Source organism: Lepidochelys kempii, chromosome 7, assembly GCF_965140285.1.
Source record: "Lepidochelys kempii isolate rLepKem1 chromosome 7, rLepKem1.hap1, whole genome shotgun sequence".
NCBI lineage: Eukaryota > Metazoa > Chordata > Testudines > Cheloniidae > Lepidochelys > Lepidochelys kempii.
In genome coordinates, this window is record NC_136386.1 from 32,426,643 (window position 1) to 32,439,790 (window position 13,148).

Here is a 13,148-nt window from a genome sequence, read left to right on the forward strand (position 1 = left end):
CCTCTCCCACCAAATGGAACACTCCTGTCTGTTGCCTGCCCAAGGGAGCCCACTGGGTTTCCGTGGCTCATTAATGCCACATGGTCTCAGAAGCGTTCATGATGTGGGGCAACTGGAGCGGGACTAAGTGGACTCCACAGCTTCCAACCATGTGAGCCATCACCTGGGAATGACTGTTAGTCATGGGGGCGAATAGAAACACGAGCCCTAGAGGGAAATGCCCCAGGATCCCATTCCCCACCATCCCTACCAAGCCAGCACCCCACCCTGGGACTGGATTGTTGCAAGCACCCTCCAGAGGGGAAAGGGTCTGTGTCCCATTTCCCATTTTGTGACCTGGCTACTTGCCCACCCCCCTTCCCCCCGCACCTCAGTAGATGAGTAATGCTTCTGAGAAGTATGTCCTCTGCTGGACCTTGTTCCCTTCCCTACTTCCTCCATGTTCTCAGACTCCCACCTGACTCTGCCCTGGATGCTGGTCAAAGATTTACCAGGGCCAAAGGCTAGATAGATTGACTGCTATACGAACCAGGGGCTCTGGAGAAGAAGAGCAACCAGGCAGTCAGGAAGAGGTTTCCTCACAGCCTCCATGGCCCCTGGAGTCCAGCTGGAGAAGGAGCAATGCATGGGCTTCTTCCAAATCATCCTCATCGCCCTGGTCTTCCTCCCTCTCCTCATGGTAGCCTCCCATAACTTCCTGCAGAACTTCACAGCTGCTGTCCCCAGGCACTGGTGCTACATCCCGGTGGGAGACAATGACACCACAGAGGTGACAGGAGACCTGCTGAAGATCTATGTTCCTATGGATGACAACCAGGAGCCAGACAGATGCCTGCGGTTCAGCACCCCACAGTGGCAGCTCCTGGCCCCCAACGGAACCAGCACCAATACCACTGAGCCCTGCCTGGATGGGTGGGCGTACGACAGGAGTGTCTTCAACTCCACCATCATCACTGAGGTACAGAGGGGAGCATGAGGGATCATTTCAGGGGAGTGGGGACCTGGAGCTGTGACAACATCATGGGCTGGTTATCTATCCTTCCACCTACCCACCTGTCCATTCACCTACCCATCTATCTATGTCCCTATCCAACCACCTATCCATCCATCGACCCCACCCCCTCGGTTTTGTGCTCTCACCCATAGTATCTCAGCCTGTTTCATGCATTAGACTGGCATAGTAAGGTGCCTACTGCACGACATGGCATCTCTGGCTCTCCTTCCTCTTGGGAGTATACAGACTGTGCTTGATGTAGGGGCTGTTGGATCAGCTTGGTGGCAAAGCGTTATCTAACAAGCAGCGGGGCTATTGGGCTGTGGCTTAGCTTTAGCGTCATGTCCTCTGGAAGTTCTCCCCTGGGTCTGAACCATGCCTTATCTCTGTGGCAGCTAGCCTGTGCTTTGTGGTCGCCCTGGCCCTTCAGGAGCTCCCTCCCTTGGCCGGCCCTACATGGAGGAGATGTCTCCGCTGTAGCTATGATCTGATCCATGAATGCCTATGTAGACCAGGACCAAGGCTGTGACCTGGCAGGGCCTGGAGCAAAGGGTGGGTGCTCACAGCCTGGTGGTGCAGGGACCCCCGTGCTGCCCTGACTCATTGGAAGGAGCCCTTGCATTGACTGCACAGTCAACACCAGCCAGGAGGTGACGCAGGGCGGGGCTTCTGAGCCAGCTGGAGGTGGGAGGAGCTAGCCTGGAGGCTGCCTGGTCAGCCAAGGTCCATGATGACTCAGTGAGACCCTGAGATGCCCCCTCGGAGGTTTCATCACCTAAGCAAGGCCCAGCTAGTTCAGTAGTTGGGAGACCTTGAAGGAGTGCCCAGCTTCTCTGGGGAGCCAGGTGAGGGGCTCACTAGGGCTGCTTTTCCCATGGAGTCTGGGCTGATTGTGCTGCTGCAGGGAGAAGGGAGGTGGCTCCCTAGGGGGTGCTCTTAGTGCTGACCCCAGCAGTAGGGGATGTCGTGTCACAGGGTGGCTCAGCAGGGGATACTCTCCCCTCTGAACTGGAACTGTCCCCAGCGTGGCACCGAGAGGCTCTGTGCTTCAGGGAGCTGGGTGAGGGGGGACCTCAGTAGGGGGCACTGCCCCCTCGCAGGCAGTGCTGACTCCAGTACCCCAGTGCAGTGCTAGGGGTTGCTGTGCTGAAGGGAATGGGGTGCTGCCCAAGGGCCTGTGTCTCTGTGCCCCTCCTGCCAGCCCACAGGGGCCTGCTGTGGCAGAAATTCAGCCTTAGCCACCCCTCTGAGAGCTGGGATAATGGATGACAGTCCTAGTGTCTTCCTTGGCGTGGATCCTGTTCCAATCCCTTCTCCTGCTCTTAGCTCATCCATGACATGTCGTGCTGCCAGCTGCCCCTTGCCCAGCTGGGTTACACAGTAACCCGCTTTGAACAACCCATGATCCCCGGGTGCAGGCCCCACCCATCATTCCAGACTCCAGATTTGGGGGATGGAGGGGGACATGGACGGGGATGCTGTCCTGTCCCCCCAGCCCTTGTGCGGGGCGGTGGAAACTCAGCTCTTCCTGGCTGCATGGACAGTGCCGGGCCAAGGCGGGGATAAGGGCTTTGTTGTCAGCAATGGGTGGCACAAGGGAGTGAGTTGGAATCAGCAGGGCATAAAAGGGACAGAGGGCATTTGAAGGGCATGGGTGCTGGCAGGCTTGGGCACAATATGTGGGGGTCACAGGGCTCAGGTGGGCATGGGAGCTGCAGGTGGGCATGCACAGCAAGGGAGGTTTTGAGTGGCAGAGGTGGGCATAGACAGCAGGGGCAGCTGGGATGGCGCTGGTGGGGATGGACAGGAGGAACAGCTGGGATGGCCCAGCTGGGCTCTGACCAAGTGGGCCCAGGTGGGTGCAGGTGAGCTCAGATGGCACAGTAGCATTGGGGTGTAGGCTCTTCTCAGTCTGTTGCATTCTGGGTCGTCCTCCCCTCGCTCCCCCTAGATATGGAGGTGCTGCTGATTACCCTGACTGCTGCCAAGGTACAGATACTAGCCAGGGCTCAGGTAGCTCAGGTGGGCACTGGAGCCATAGGTGTGGTTCCTGGCCCTTTGTGCCAGCTGTGTCCCTGGAGCCCATCTGACTATGCAGTCAGCCCTTTGCCCAGCAGTGCAGGGTGCCATGGGGCATCCTTGGATTCACACCCCTCTCCCCACTCCTCCCCAGTGGCACCTGGTCTGTGGCCAGCGGGCTCTCAAGGATTTTGCCCAGTCCATTTACATGGCGGGGGTGCTGGTGGGAGCGCTGGTCTACGGGGGCCTGGCAGATAGGTGAGTAAAACAATATCCCCCTTCCCCGCCCTCCTGGAGCACCCCATGCATCCATCCAGCCTGGTATCCCCATCCCACATCAGCCCCACGGGCTCATCCAGCCTAGCATCCTCCCTCCCATCCCCCGTCCCCCCCCAGATCAGCCCAGACTGGTATCCCCCCTGCATCAGCCCCATGGGCCCATCCAGCCTAGTATCCCCTCCGCATTGCCCCCCTCCAGATCAGCCCCATGGGCCCATCCAGCCCATATCCCCCCTTTCGCCAATGGTATTGTCTCCCCTGCTGCAGGCTGGGGCGCCGGGCACTGCTGCTCTGGTCCCTGCTGCTGGTGGGTGTGATGGGCACCGGCGCTGCCTTCGCCCCCAACCTGGCAGCCTACTGTGCCTTCCGCTTCTTCAGTGGCACGGGTACCGCGGGCTTCATCCTCAACAGCATCAGCCTGAGTGAGTGGGGGGAGGGCTGGGGGCAGAGAGCTGGCATGGGGGGGGCTGAGTGTGAGGGTACGGGACCTGGGCGACTGGGGTGTGGGTGTGTGAAGAATGGGGGGACAGTGGGGTGTGTGTGTGCATAAGGGGAGATGTTCGTGGGGGGGCTGGAGGTGTGGCTTGTGGGGGAGTTGTGATGGGGGCTTTGTGTGGGAGTGACTGCGTGGGATTTTTGGGGGGCTGTGTGGGAGGGGGGAATGTGAGGGAGGTTGTTTGGGGAGGGGAGGGAAGTGTTTATGGAAGTCCTGGGGGTGGGTTCTATGTGTGGGTGCATAGGGGGCAGCTCTCCCCACACTGCTCCGTCCTGGGCCCACCCAGTGCAGAAGGGTGCAGGGTTGAGCACCACTCCCCAAAGTTGGGCAGGCAGGTTGAGGTTGGAGGGTGCTGCACCTCACCCTACTCCTTGCCCCCAGCCATGGAGTGGATCCCATCCCAGTCCTGGGCCACGGTAGCCACCATCCTTGCCTGCAGCCTGACGCTGGGCCAGCTGGTCCTGGCTGGACTGGCATACAGCATCCGCGACTGGCGCCAGCTGCAGCTGGCATCCTCAGCACCCTTCTTTCTCTTCTTCCTCTACAGCTGGTAGGTGCCCTTGGGGCTGAGGGGCAGGGGGACCACACATTCATCGGGAGCCACGGCTCCAGGTAGGGATGGCATTATGGGCTCAGGAGCCGCAGGGCGCCGTGTCTGGGAGCCCAGAGGGGACCCACACCCTATGGCAGTGGTAGCCTGTTGCCTGGTCCAAATGAAGACCCTCAACCCTGTTCCCCTCTGGCAGGGTCTCCATTTGGCTAAACCAACTGGCAGGAGAGCACAGAATCCCAGATCTGTTGCCCAGAGCCCAGCGGACGTGAGTGCCCAGTTGTCAGCAGGCACCATGCCCTCCCCTCCCTCTCTCTCTCTCTCTGAGCCCCAGTCCAACCCCTCCCTTCCCCAGGTGGATCCCAGAGTCCGCGCGCTGGCTCATCGTCAACCACAGGCCTGAGATGGCGCTGAGGAACCTACGACGGGTGGCCTGGATCAATGGCGAGAAGCTGGAGGGGGAGGGCATCTCCCTGGAGGTGAGGGGCACAGGGTACCTTGTGGGGTCTAGTCGCTAGAGAAGGGCGGGGCTAGAAGTCAGAACTCCTGGGTTCTATGCCTGGCTCTGGGAGGGGAGTGGGGTCCAGTGGTTAGAGTTGAGGGGGCTGGGTGTCAAGTCCCAGGGTTCTTCTTCCCTGGCTTTGCCCATCTCCCCCTCTGGAGAGGAGGTATGATTTCTCCACCCTGGTCTCAGCTCCAATCGTCTCTCCCTCCCCAGACACTGAGGCTGGAAATGCAGCAGAAGAAAGAGAGCTTGGGGCCCTCCCGGCACTCTGCCCTGGGGCTGTTCCGGACAGCGCCCATGCGTGGGGTCACCTGCTGCCTTATGCTGGCCTGGTAAGGGGCTCCCCTTGCCCCCATCTGTATCCTCCAGGCTAACAATACTAGTGCGATAAACTGACTGGGGAGGGTAGTTGCACCATTGTCTCTTGTTGAGTGGGATTCCCCTGGGCTTAGATGGCAGGAGGATCTGAGTTCTAGTCCCCACGCTGCTTAGCCCCCCAGAGGATTCCATGCTCAGGATGGGAGCAGAGTGTTTATCCCCACAGCACTGATTTAAGCTAAGAGGAGGTATGGGGGAGGCTCAACTTTGCTTGGGTCCCCCAGTGGCTGGGTTTGTCATGGGGCAGAGAGTTTCTTCAGTGGGGAGAACCCCCTAGAAGTAAATGTGGGTGTCACAAAAACCCTGTCAGGATTCCCCCCATGTGAACAGGAAAGTCCCACCCCCATCCCCGAGCAGCTGGAGACAGAGACAGATAGAAATGGGGAGGGAGAACCAGACAGACCAGAGGAGGGGGAGAGACGGAGGGAGAGACAAACAGACGGGAATGGGGCTGGGAGATAGTCACACACTCTCCCCCTTTGAGCCTCCCTCACCCCAGTTCTCCCCACCCCCATCCGGCAGGTTCTCCAACAGCTTCTCTTACTACCACCTGGCCCTGGACCTGCAGCGCTTCGGGGACATCAGCATCTTCCTGGTGCAGCTGATCTTTGGCGCTGTGGACGTGCCCTTCCGCATGCTGGTGGCCGTGGCCGCCAACCGCCTGGGGCGCCGGCTCACGCAGGCTGCCTGTCTGTTCCTGGGGGGACTTTTCATCCTGGCAAGCATCCCCGTGCCGCAGGGTGAGTCCAGCACGTTCGCCCAAGTCGGCACACCGTTCCCCACTGCCCTGGGCTTCACCAGCTCGGAGCCCCGCCCAGATCAGACCCATGGGCCTGGCCAGCCCAGTAGCCCCCACTTCCTGCCGTCTCGGATCAGACCAATGGGTCCATCCAGCCTGGTATCCCGTCCTCCCTGCTGTGCAGGAAACCGAGCCAGTGATGGTGTGGTGGAAGCTGGGGCAGCTTTGGGAGTGGGAAGGAGGTTCGGCCAGTGGCCGAGATTGTAGCCCTACAGGTGGCCCAGGGGACTGGCAAGTGACCAGTGCCCCTGCCCAGCTATGGTGCCATGCAGCCCCAGCGCGGCGGGTTTGGTCCTGGGCTGCCCATCACCCAATGCTGGGTCTCTGAGTTAGTGACAGGCACCTCCAGAGCAAAAATCTGCATTCTGGGTCATCCTCCCCTTGCTCCCCCTAGACATGGAGGTGCTGCTGATTGCCCTGACTGTCCTCGGAAAAGGGCTCTTCTCCTCCTCCTCCAGCTGCTCCTACCTGTACACCACAGAGCTCTACCCTACCGTCATCAGGTGAGTGGGGTGGCACCCTCTGCTGGACAGCATCAATGGAGGCAGCATTGCCTGAAGCACAGGGAGCAGGGCTGGGAGTCAGGCCTCCCGGGTTCTAATGACTTGGCATGTTCAATCTAATCCCCCGCCACATGGTGAGGAATGATGCCATGAGGCCCAGCCTAAGGTACAAGGTACAAGACGTCCCTCCCTGGGGTTCCCCCCTCATTCAGCTAGCCGCTCCAGTCCCTCCTCAGCCGGGACATGGCTGAGCTCTGTGGGTGTCTCCCCTCGTCTGCACCCTCCGGTCCTGCTGGGGTCCTCCTGAATCCTGCTGAACCTCTCCATTTGGCTGGGACACTCCCGATTTCAGCTACCCCCACCTGGGTCTCAAGTGCTGCTTTAGTGTCCCATTGGGGGAGCCCTGGAGCTGTGCCTGGGGCAGATCTTGATGGAGGGAGGGGGCCAGTGATGTATCCAATGGGGAGGAAGAGCTGAGAACTGATGGGTCTGGAGTGGGAATGAATAGATTTGACTGCAAGGGGGTTATGCAAATAAACAGTTGCTTATTCATAAAATATGCAAATTAGACCATCTGCTCATTTGTATAAAGTATCCAGCCTTAATGGGATTGCTCAATTCTCTGTGGCTTCCCCTTCTCCCCAGGCAAACAGGGTTGGGGGTCACCAACATGATGGCTCGTCTGGGAGCGGTGGCAGCCCCCATGGTGCAGATGACCCAGGCCTTTGTCTCCTTCCTGCCCCTGCTCCTGTTCGGGGCAGTGCCCATCACAGCTGGCATCCTGGTCAATTGCTTACCAGAGACCTTGGGGGTCCCACTAGCCGACACGATGATGCAGGTGGAGGACAGGTGTGTACAATGGGCACTGTGTGAGGGCTGGGGGCTGGGCGTGGGATGGATTGTGTGTGTCTGAGGATGAGTGTATGTGTGTGAACCTGAGAGTGTGTGTACATGGACACAGGTGTGTGAATGTATGATAGATGGATGCAGTGTGTGTGGATGGATAGAGGGGTGTCTATGGGGATGGCTGGATAGATAGCTGGGGTGTTTGGGATGACTGGGGTGTGTATACATGGCGATAGATGGATAGCTAGCTAGCTAGGAGGTGTGTATGGGGACGGATAGAAGGACAGATCTTAAACACTTTACACAAGCCTTGGATGAAAGGACAAAGAGTCATTAATTATTAATTGTTGTTTTTAATGATCCAGCTGTTTGGTGCTTTTGTTCTTCTCTTCTCCCTTTGTTTTCAGAGCAAGAAAGAAAAGGAGCAAGAAAGAGGAACTGAAAACCAAATTCTAAACACAGGCTCGTGTGTCAGGCACTGGACTGGGATTCTGGAGACCTGAGTTCAAATCCTGGCTCCCTGTGTGACCTAGGGCATGTCACTTCATTGCTTGGTGCTCAATTTCCTCATCTGTAAAGTGTGGCTAATGATGCTTCCCTGCCCAGTGGGGATTATGGGGATAAATCTATTAATATGTGGGAGGCTCAGATACTAGCATGATAGGCCCCACTGCAGAACTAGATAGAGATAGAACCAGACAACCAGCTTTTTATCACAGAAGCAAAATCTTGAAAGGGTCCTTTTTGTCTGGGATTCTCCAGCTTAGATTTTTAGTTTTTTTGGTGCTCATTTGCCACAGGATCAAGAGGGGAGACATTTCTTCCCACTAGGATGACTGTAAACCCTGAGAGAGCTAGCATATTTAAGTCTTTCCGGCAGGTATCCAATACTACCATGGAATTGACCCGCTTGCAGTGCTTTTCACAGTTGATTTACACATGGCTCATCAGGGACTAGCAAATGCTGGGGCAGAATTGGTAGATTGGATTCTGAATCAATTTGCTTAGCACATATTAACGTGACGGTGTTTTATTCTGTATACTTAACCTTCCTCCGTATCCACTAGCTGCATGGAAAATTCCCTTTGCTAGGAAGGGTTTTGACATGGAAAGCCTTTTGTGTGACCTCAGTTGAAATGCACCTTTTTAATATTGCTGCCCCTTGGCCATAGCTGGTGTCAGAACCTTGTAAATTGGTTTCCTATCAGAGGAGAAGTAAATGAGACAGACTCAGTGGGTATTTTCTTAATGTAGCTTGTTTATCCCCTGTGCTATATGCACCAGTCCTGGAACAGAGGTGGACAAAAACAGCACGACAGACAATCCGTTCTTTCTGTAAACTCTGCCCAAACACCCATGCCCAGTTCCCAGGGAGCTGCTCTGTCCCCCAGAACGGATGCGATTTAAAAAGATAAAAGCAAAGAGCAGCACATCTGGAAAGAAAAGAACTGCATTACAAAACCAACAATGATACAGTGTGGCTTCAAAGACTGAACACTGGGGAAAATAAATTGTAAGGCTATGTGTGACAGTGCCATCTGGTGATACTCCCCCATAGCAATATTAGCTGACCAGAAGCCATGCTGAGGAATCAATAGGATGATCTTCTTCCTGAAGTTGTACTGACTGCAGTGGTCCAAGACTGGGGTTAGTATAGACCATATGCAGCGTGTGTTTGCTATGTTAAGTAACCAGGTGGGACAGCCACCTGCTAACACCCTGGAGTCACAAACTGGTCCAATTCTGGTTTTCAAACGGGCACTGGTTTGTTGTGATGGGCTCCAATTGCTGGATCCCCCATGCTGCTTAGCCCCCTATGTCTGGGTAGTGACTGATCCCTGTCCCTGTACTGGGTCTCCCAGGGATATACCCCAAGTCTGACACCCTTCTTGAGCAGTGGGACTTCAGCTGCCTAGACCCTGGAAACAGTGCCCCAGTCCTCCCAAGTCCCAAAGTTGCTTATATATTTCTCCCCTGGAGTCTACCTGGCTGTGGGAACCCTGGTTTTCTTAGTTACACCATTCAGGGATAACTCAGCAGTAAAGGAAGGAAGTGCACAGACTTAGCAAAGGAATTTCTTATACACGCTCTCTGAAAGCATTGGAGAATTACAGGTTTATGGAAAACAGCAAACGCCTGCACCCCATCCCCTCTCTCTAATCTCAGCCTCCTTTACAAGACCCTGGGTTTGGTCCCAGCCCTTTGTGGAGGCAAGCGTTCCTTCTGGGCCTTGTGTCTGTGGCCATGGAAATGCCACCCTCTGACTGGGAGAAGCACAGTCTCTGCCCCTTTGGATCAAGTGCAGCCATGTGTTCAGGCTTCTGGGGAGAGCGATTCCCTTTGGCCCTGCCAGTAGCTACCTGATTGTTTCCCCAAGAGACAGCCATTCAGTGCTGATGGCCTTTGATCACTCGGTCACAGCTCACAAACTCTCACAGCAGGTGTGGGTGTTCAGAAGTTCGCACTGGTATTTGGGATTTGCATTTCAGCTGTGCCGAGGAGCCCCACTCACGGGCCAGGGCTCCGTTGTGCTAGGTGCTGTACATTATTATTTCATAGCTGGTGGAGGCCAAGCTGTACACCTGATGAGAGAGAACAGCATCATATTACTGCCTGTGATTTTCCTAAGCAGCAGTAGGTGGCTCTACAGAGCTTCCTCTGCCTGCTGCACCAAATTGGCCTTACTGAAGTGGAAACTGGGCTCTTCTGGTTTTCCGAATTTCCCCATGATCCAGAGGGTGCTGCCCACTAAGACCTAGAACAGTCCCTGAAATGTTGGAATTCATTGTTCCCTTGTGGGCACTGATTTTGTGATTGCTGAGGAGCCTGCGGAGTTGCCTGTTGGAGACAGGTGGAAAATAAGATTATGGTTAGAAAATAAGATGACTACTGTATTTGTGACATTCCCCTCTGGTGTTATCCGGACCAGTGATCTGCTAGGTCACTCCAATCCTTGACTTTGGGAGCCAGCCTTACCCTGCTCTGCTGTGAGAACCCCCTCTCCTGGGCTGTTCACGCACAGCCTCTGGCATGTCAGCTGCTCCTGGGATTGTGCAATCGAATGACACTAGCCAATATCTCCGGTCCCAGACACAACCCTAGGAACCTCCGTCTTGCAGTGTCCAGTTATGCCCGCTGGACACCCCAAGCTTATATGAGTTCATCAATTTAACAAAGAAATGGATATGTACCAGGCTTGTTATCCCAAGGGGAGTCTCTGACACATTTCAAACCGAACACACTGCTTCAGGTAGAACAAACACATTTATTAACTACAAAGATAGATTTTAAGTGGTATTAAGGCAAAAAGAGTGGTTACCAAAATAAAATAAAATATAAACATGCAGTCTAAACTCTCAACCCTATTAGATTGGGCAACATCTAGATTAAGCAGTTTTTCTCACCCTGGATATTGCAGTCCTTAAAATATAGATTTGTTCCTTAAACCTGGGCCAATCTCCTCTGTTGGAGTCTTGTCTTCTTCTCAGTGTCTTAGTTGCTTGAAGCGAAGGGGGCGGCAGGAGAAGGGCCCAGTATGTGTCCACTCTGTCTGTTTTATACCCTCAGTCCATGTGCTTGGGGAGCACATGTCCAGGCATGTCAGGGGGACATTGCTGAGTCTCTCCAAGCAAGGTTGAGCAATTCCCCTAGTGTGGCCTCATGCAGGTGAATCAGTGCATTGTAGTTCCCTTGCTGGACTATGGATGTTGATGGGTTGTTTGACACTTCACCTGTTGCCTCTGGGGAGCTAATATCTGGCTGATTCCCCAATTTACAGCATGTTTTAGTGACCACCGTACAACAAAATTCTTATAACTTCATATGCATTAATGATACGCATATATGGATAGAGAAATGACTTTCAGCAGATCATAACCTTTCCCCTGATACCTTACCAGGCATGCTTTATATGTAAGATCATGATTATATGAAAATGAGGAATATAGGGACTTCAGTACGCTCCCCCAAGGTATAGAATGTCACACTATTGTTATTTGTTCTCTGTACTGAAGTAGCACTAGGAGTTGCAATCACGGACCAGGCCCCAATTGTGCTAGGAGCTGTACAAACACAGAACAAGTATAGGAAAGGAATTGTCTAACCACAGCTGAAGCTGCTGTCCATCGTGGATTCTCCACAATCTTCCTGCTTTCCTTGTGGAAGATTTGGTTTGTGGGGTTTTGGCAGCTGCCAGGAGAATTTGGGGAGACCATAAGATGCCACAGCATCCCCTCCATGTGCCATGCTGCTGCCTGGGTTGCCATGATGTTGTTGAGCTCGATGCTGCAGCAGCGTATGGACACCAGCTTGCACTGCTGTGCTACATTGCATGTGCTGCCAGGGTGGCATTTCTGCACCACCACCGGGAGGACATTCTAGTGCAATTGGGTGAAGTTCTGACAATGCCTTACTGGCTTTTATCCATGCCAGTTGTTGACATTTTCCTGGGGTGCAATGGCATTGTAACCACACGATGCAGCACCTTGACATCACAACACAGCTAATCGGAATGTGATATCAGACTGTGACACAGTGACATCACAGAACAGCACTGTAACATCATGAGGGAGCACACTAACATCACAATACAGCTAGCATGAAGGTATCACAGTCTTACACAGTGACATAATATAGTACTAGAACATCACAAGGGCAATGCAATGACATCACAATGCTGCACTATGACATCAAAATACAGTGCTATGATATCACAATGTAACACAGTGATGTTACGATGCAGCACTGTTATAGTGGTTGTTCATCAAGTTTAGTATGGTAGTGCCTAAGGACCAGCCAAGAATGGTACCCCATTGTGCTAAGCCCTGCACAAACACAGCGTAGCAGGGAGACTCTGCCTCTGTGATCTTACAATCGCAATAGATCAGACAGACATAGCTTGGGGGAAGGGGTATCCTACACAGGCAGAGCAATCTATATGGTGGCAGCAAATAGCATGTTAGTTTAATGATTTTTGGGGGTGGGGAGGGTTTATCTCGGATCGGAGAGGCTAAATGGGAAGAAAGATGTAGAAAAGGATGATGAGGGGGACAGGGCAGGGGAGGAGAGGGTAAGAGAGACAGGTGTAGAGTTAAGCAGGATGAAGAGAGTGTGAGGGAGGTAGAGGGTTAGAGCAAACAGCCAATCAGCACATGGCAGAGAAAGTCCAACCAAAACTGTGGGCAGTTCTCTGGCTGTCCAAAGGTCCTTGTTTTGGCTGCTTTTGCTCCTTCCAGCTGGAGTTTCTGGTTGGTTTAATAGTTTCACAGTTTAAGGCTAGAAGGGACCATTAGATTATGTAGTCTGACTTCCTCTATGTCACAGGCCAGAGAATTTCACCCAGCTACCCCTATATTAAGCTCAAATATTTTAGTTAACATCACAGCTAAAGCATTTCAGTCCTGGGGAGACTGAACTGTTATGTGCTACAGGCATGGCCCTGGCTGGGCCCCATTTTATTATGGCATCATACAGAGGTGAAATGACACCACAAAGGAGCACAGTGACATCACCACAGAGAATGATGGCATCACACCACTGAGAGCACAACCTTATTGCATCTTGTTAAGTCCCAGCCAATGTTTAATTCAACCTTTCCCATCCCTCACCATGTCCCCTTCCAGGCATGGTATTATCTGGGGCTCTTGGCTGATGAGCCAGTGGCTAGGCTGCATGTTTGGGACTCAAAAGACCCATGCCCAAGTCTAGTCTCTGCTATTTATTTGCATGTGACCTTGGGCAAATCACTTAGCCTCTGCCTTCCTTCCCTGTCTGTAAAATG

At 54.0% G+C, this 13,148-nt stretch overlaps 1 protein-coding gene across 4 annotated transcripts; it reads left to right on the forward strand.

Annotated features, from left to right (window-relative positions):
- The first annotated feature begins 399 nt into the window (after positions 1-399).
- On the forward strand, positions 400-8,893 carry LOC140914349 (solute carrier family 22 member 6-B). 4 transcript variants are annotated; one of them, XM_073351925.2, is made up of 10 exons: positions 400-958; positions 3,560-3,714; positions 4,170-4,400; positions 4,535-4,606; positions 4,694-4,817; positions 5,057-5,175; positions 5,744-5,961; positions 6,415-6,523; positions 7,169-7,372; positions 7,777-8,893. In XM_073351925.2, exons 1-10 carry the CDS (start codon positions 590-592, stop codon positions 7,823-7,825), a joined length of 1,650 nt encoding a protein of 549 aa, XP_073208026.1. In that variant the 5' UTR covers positions 400-589; the 3' UTR covers positions 7,826-8,893. The 4 variants fall into 4 exon arrangements, with proteins under 4 accessions (XP_073208026.1, XP_073208027.1, XP_073208029.1 ...); XM_073351926.2 differs by lacking the exon at positions 4,535-4,606 and adding an exon at positions 3,168-3,271 and having other exon boundaries at positions 405-958; positions 4,170-4,338; XM_073351927.2 differs by lacking the exons at positions 400-958; positions 4,535-4,606 and adding exons at positions 2,206-2,594; positions 3,168-3,271 and having other exon boundaries at positions 4,170-4,338.
- Positions 8,894-13,148: the final 4,255 nt, after the last annotated feature.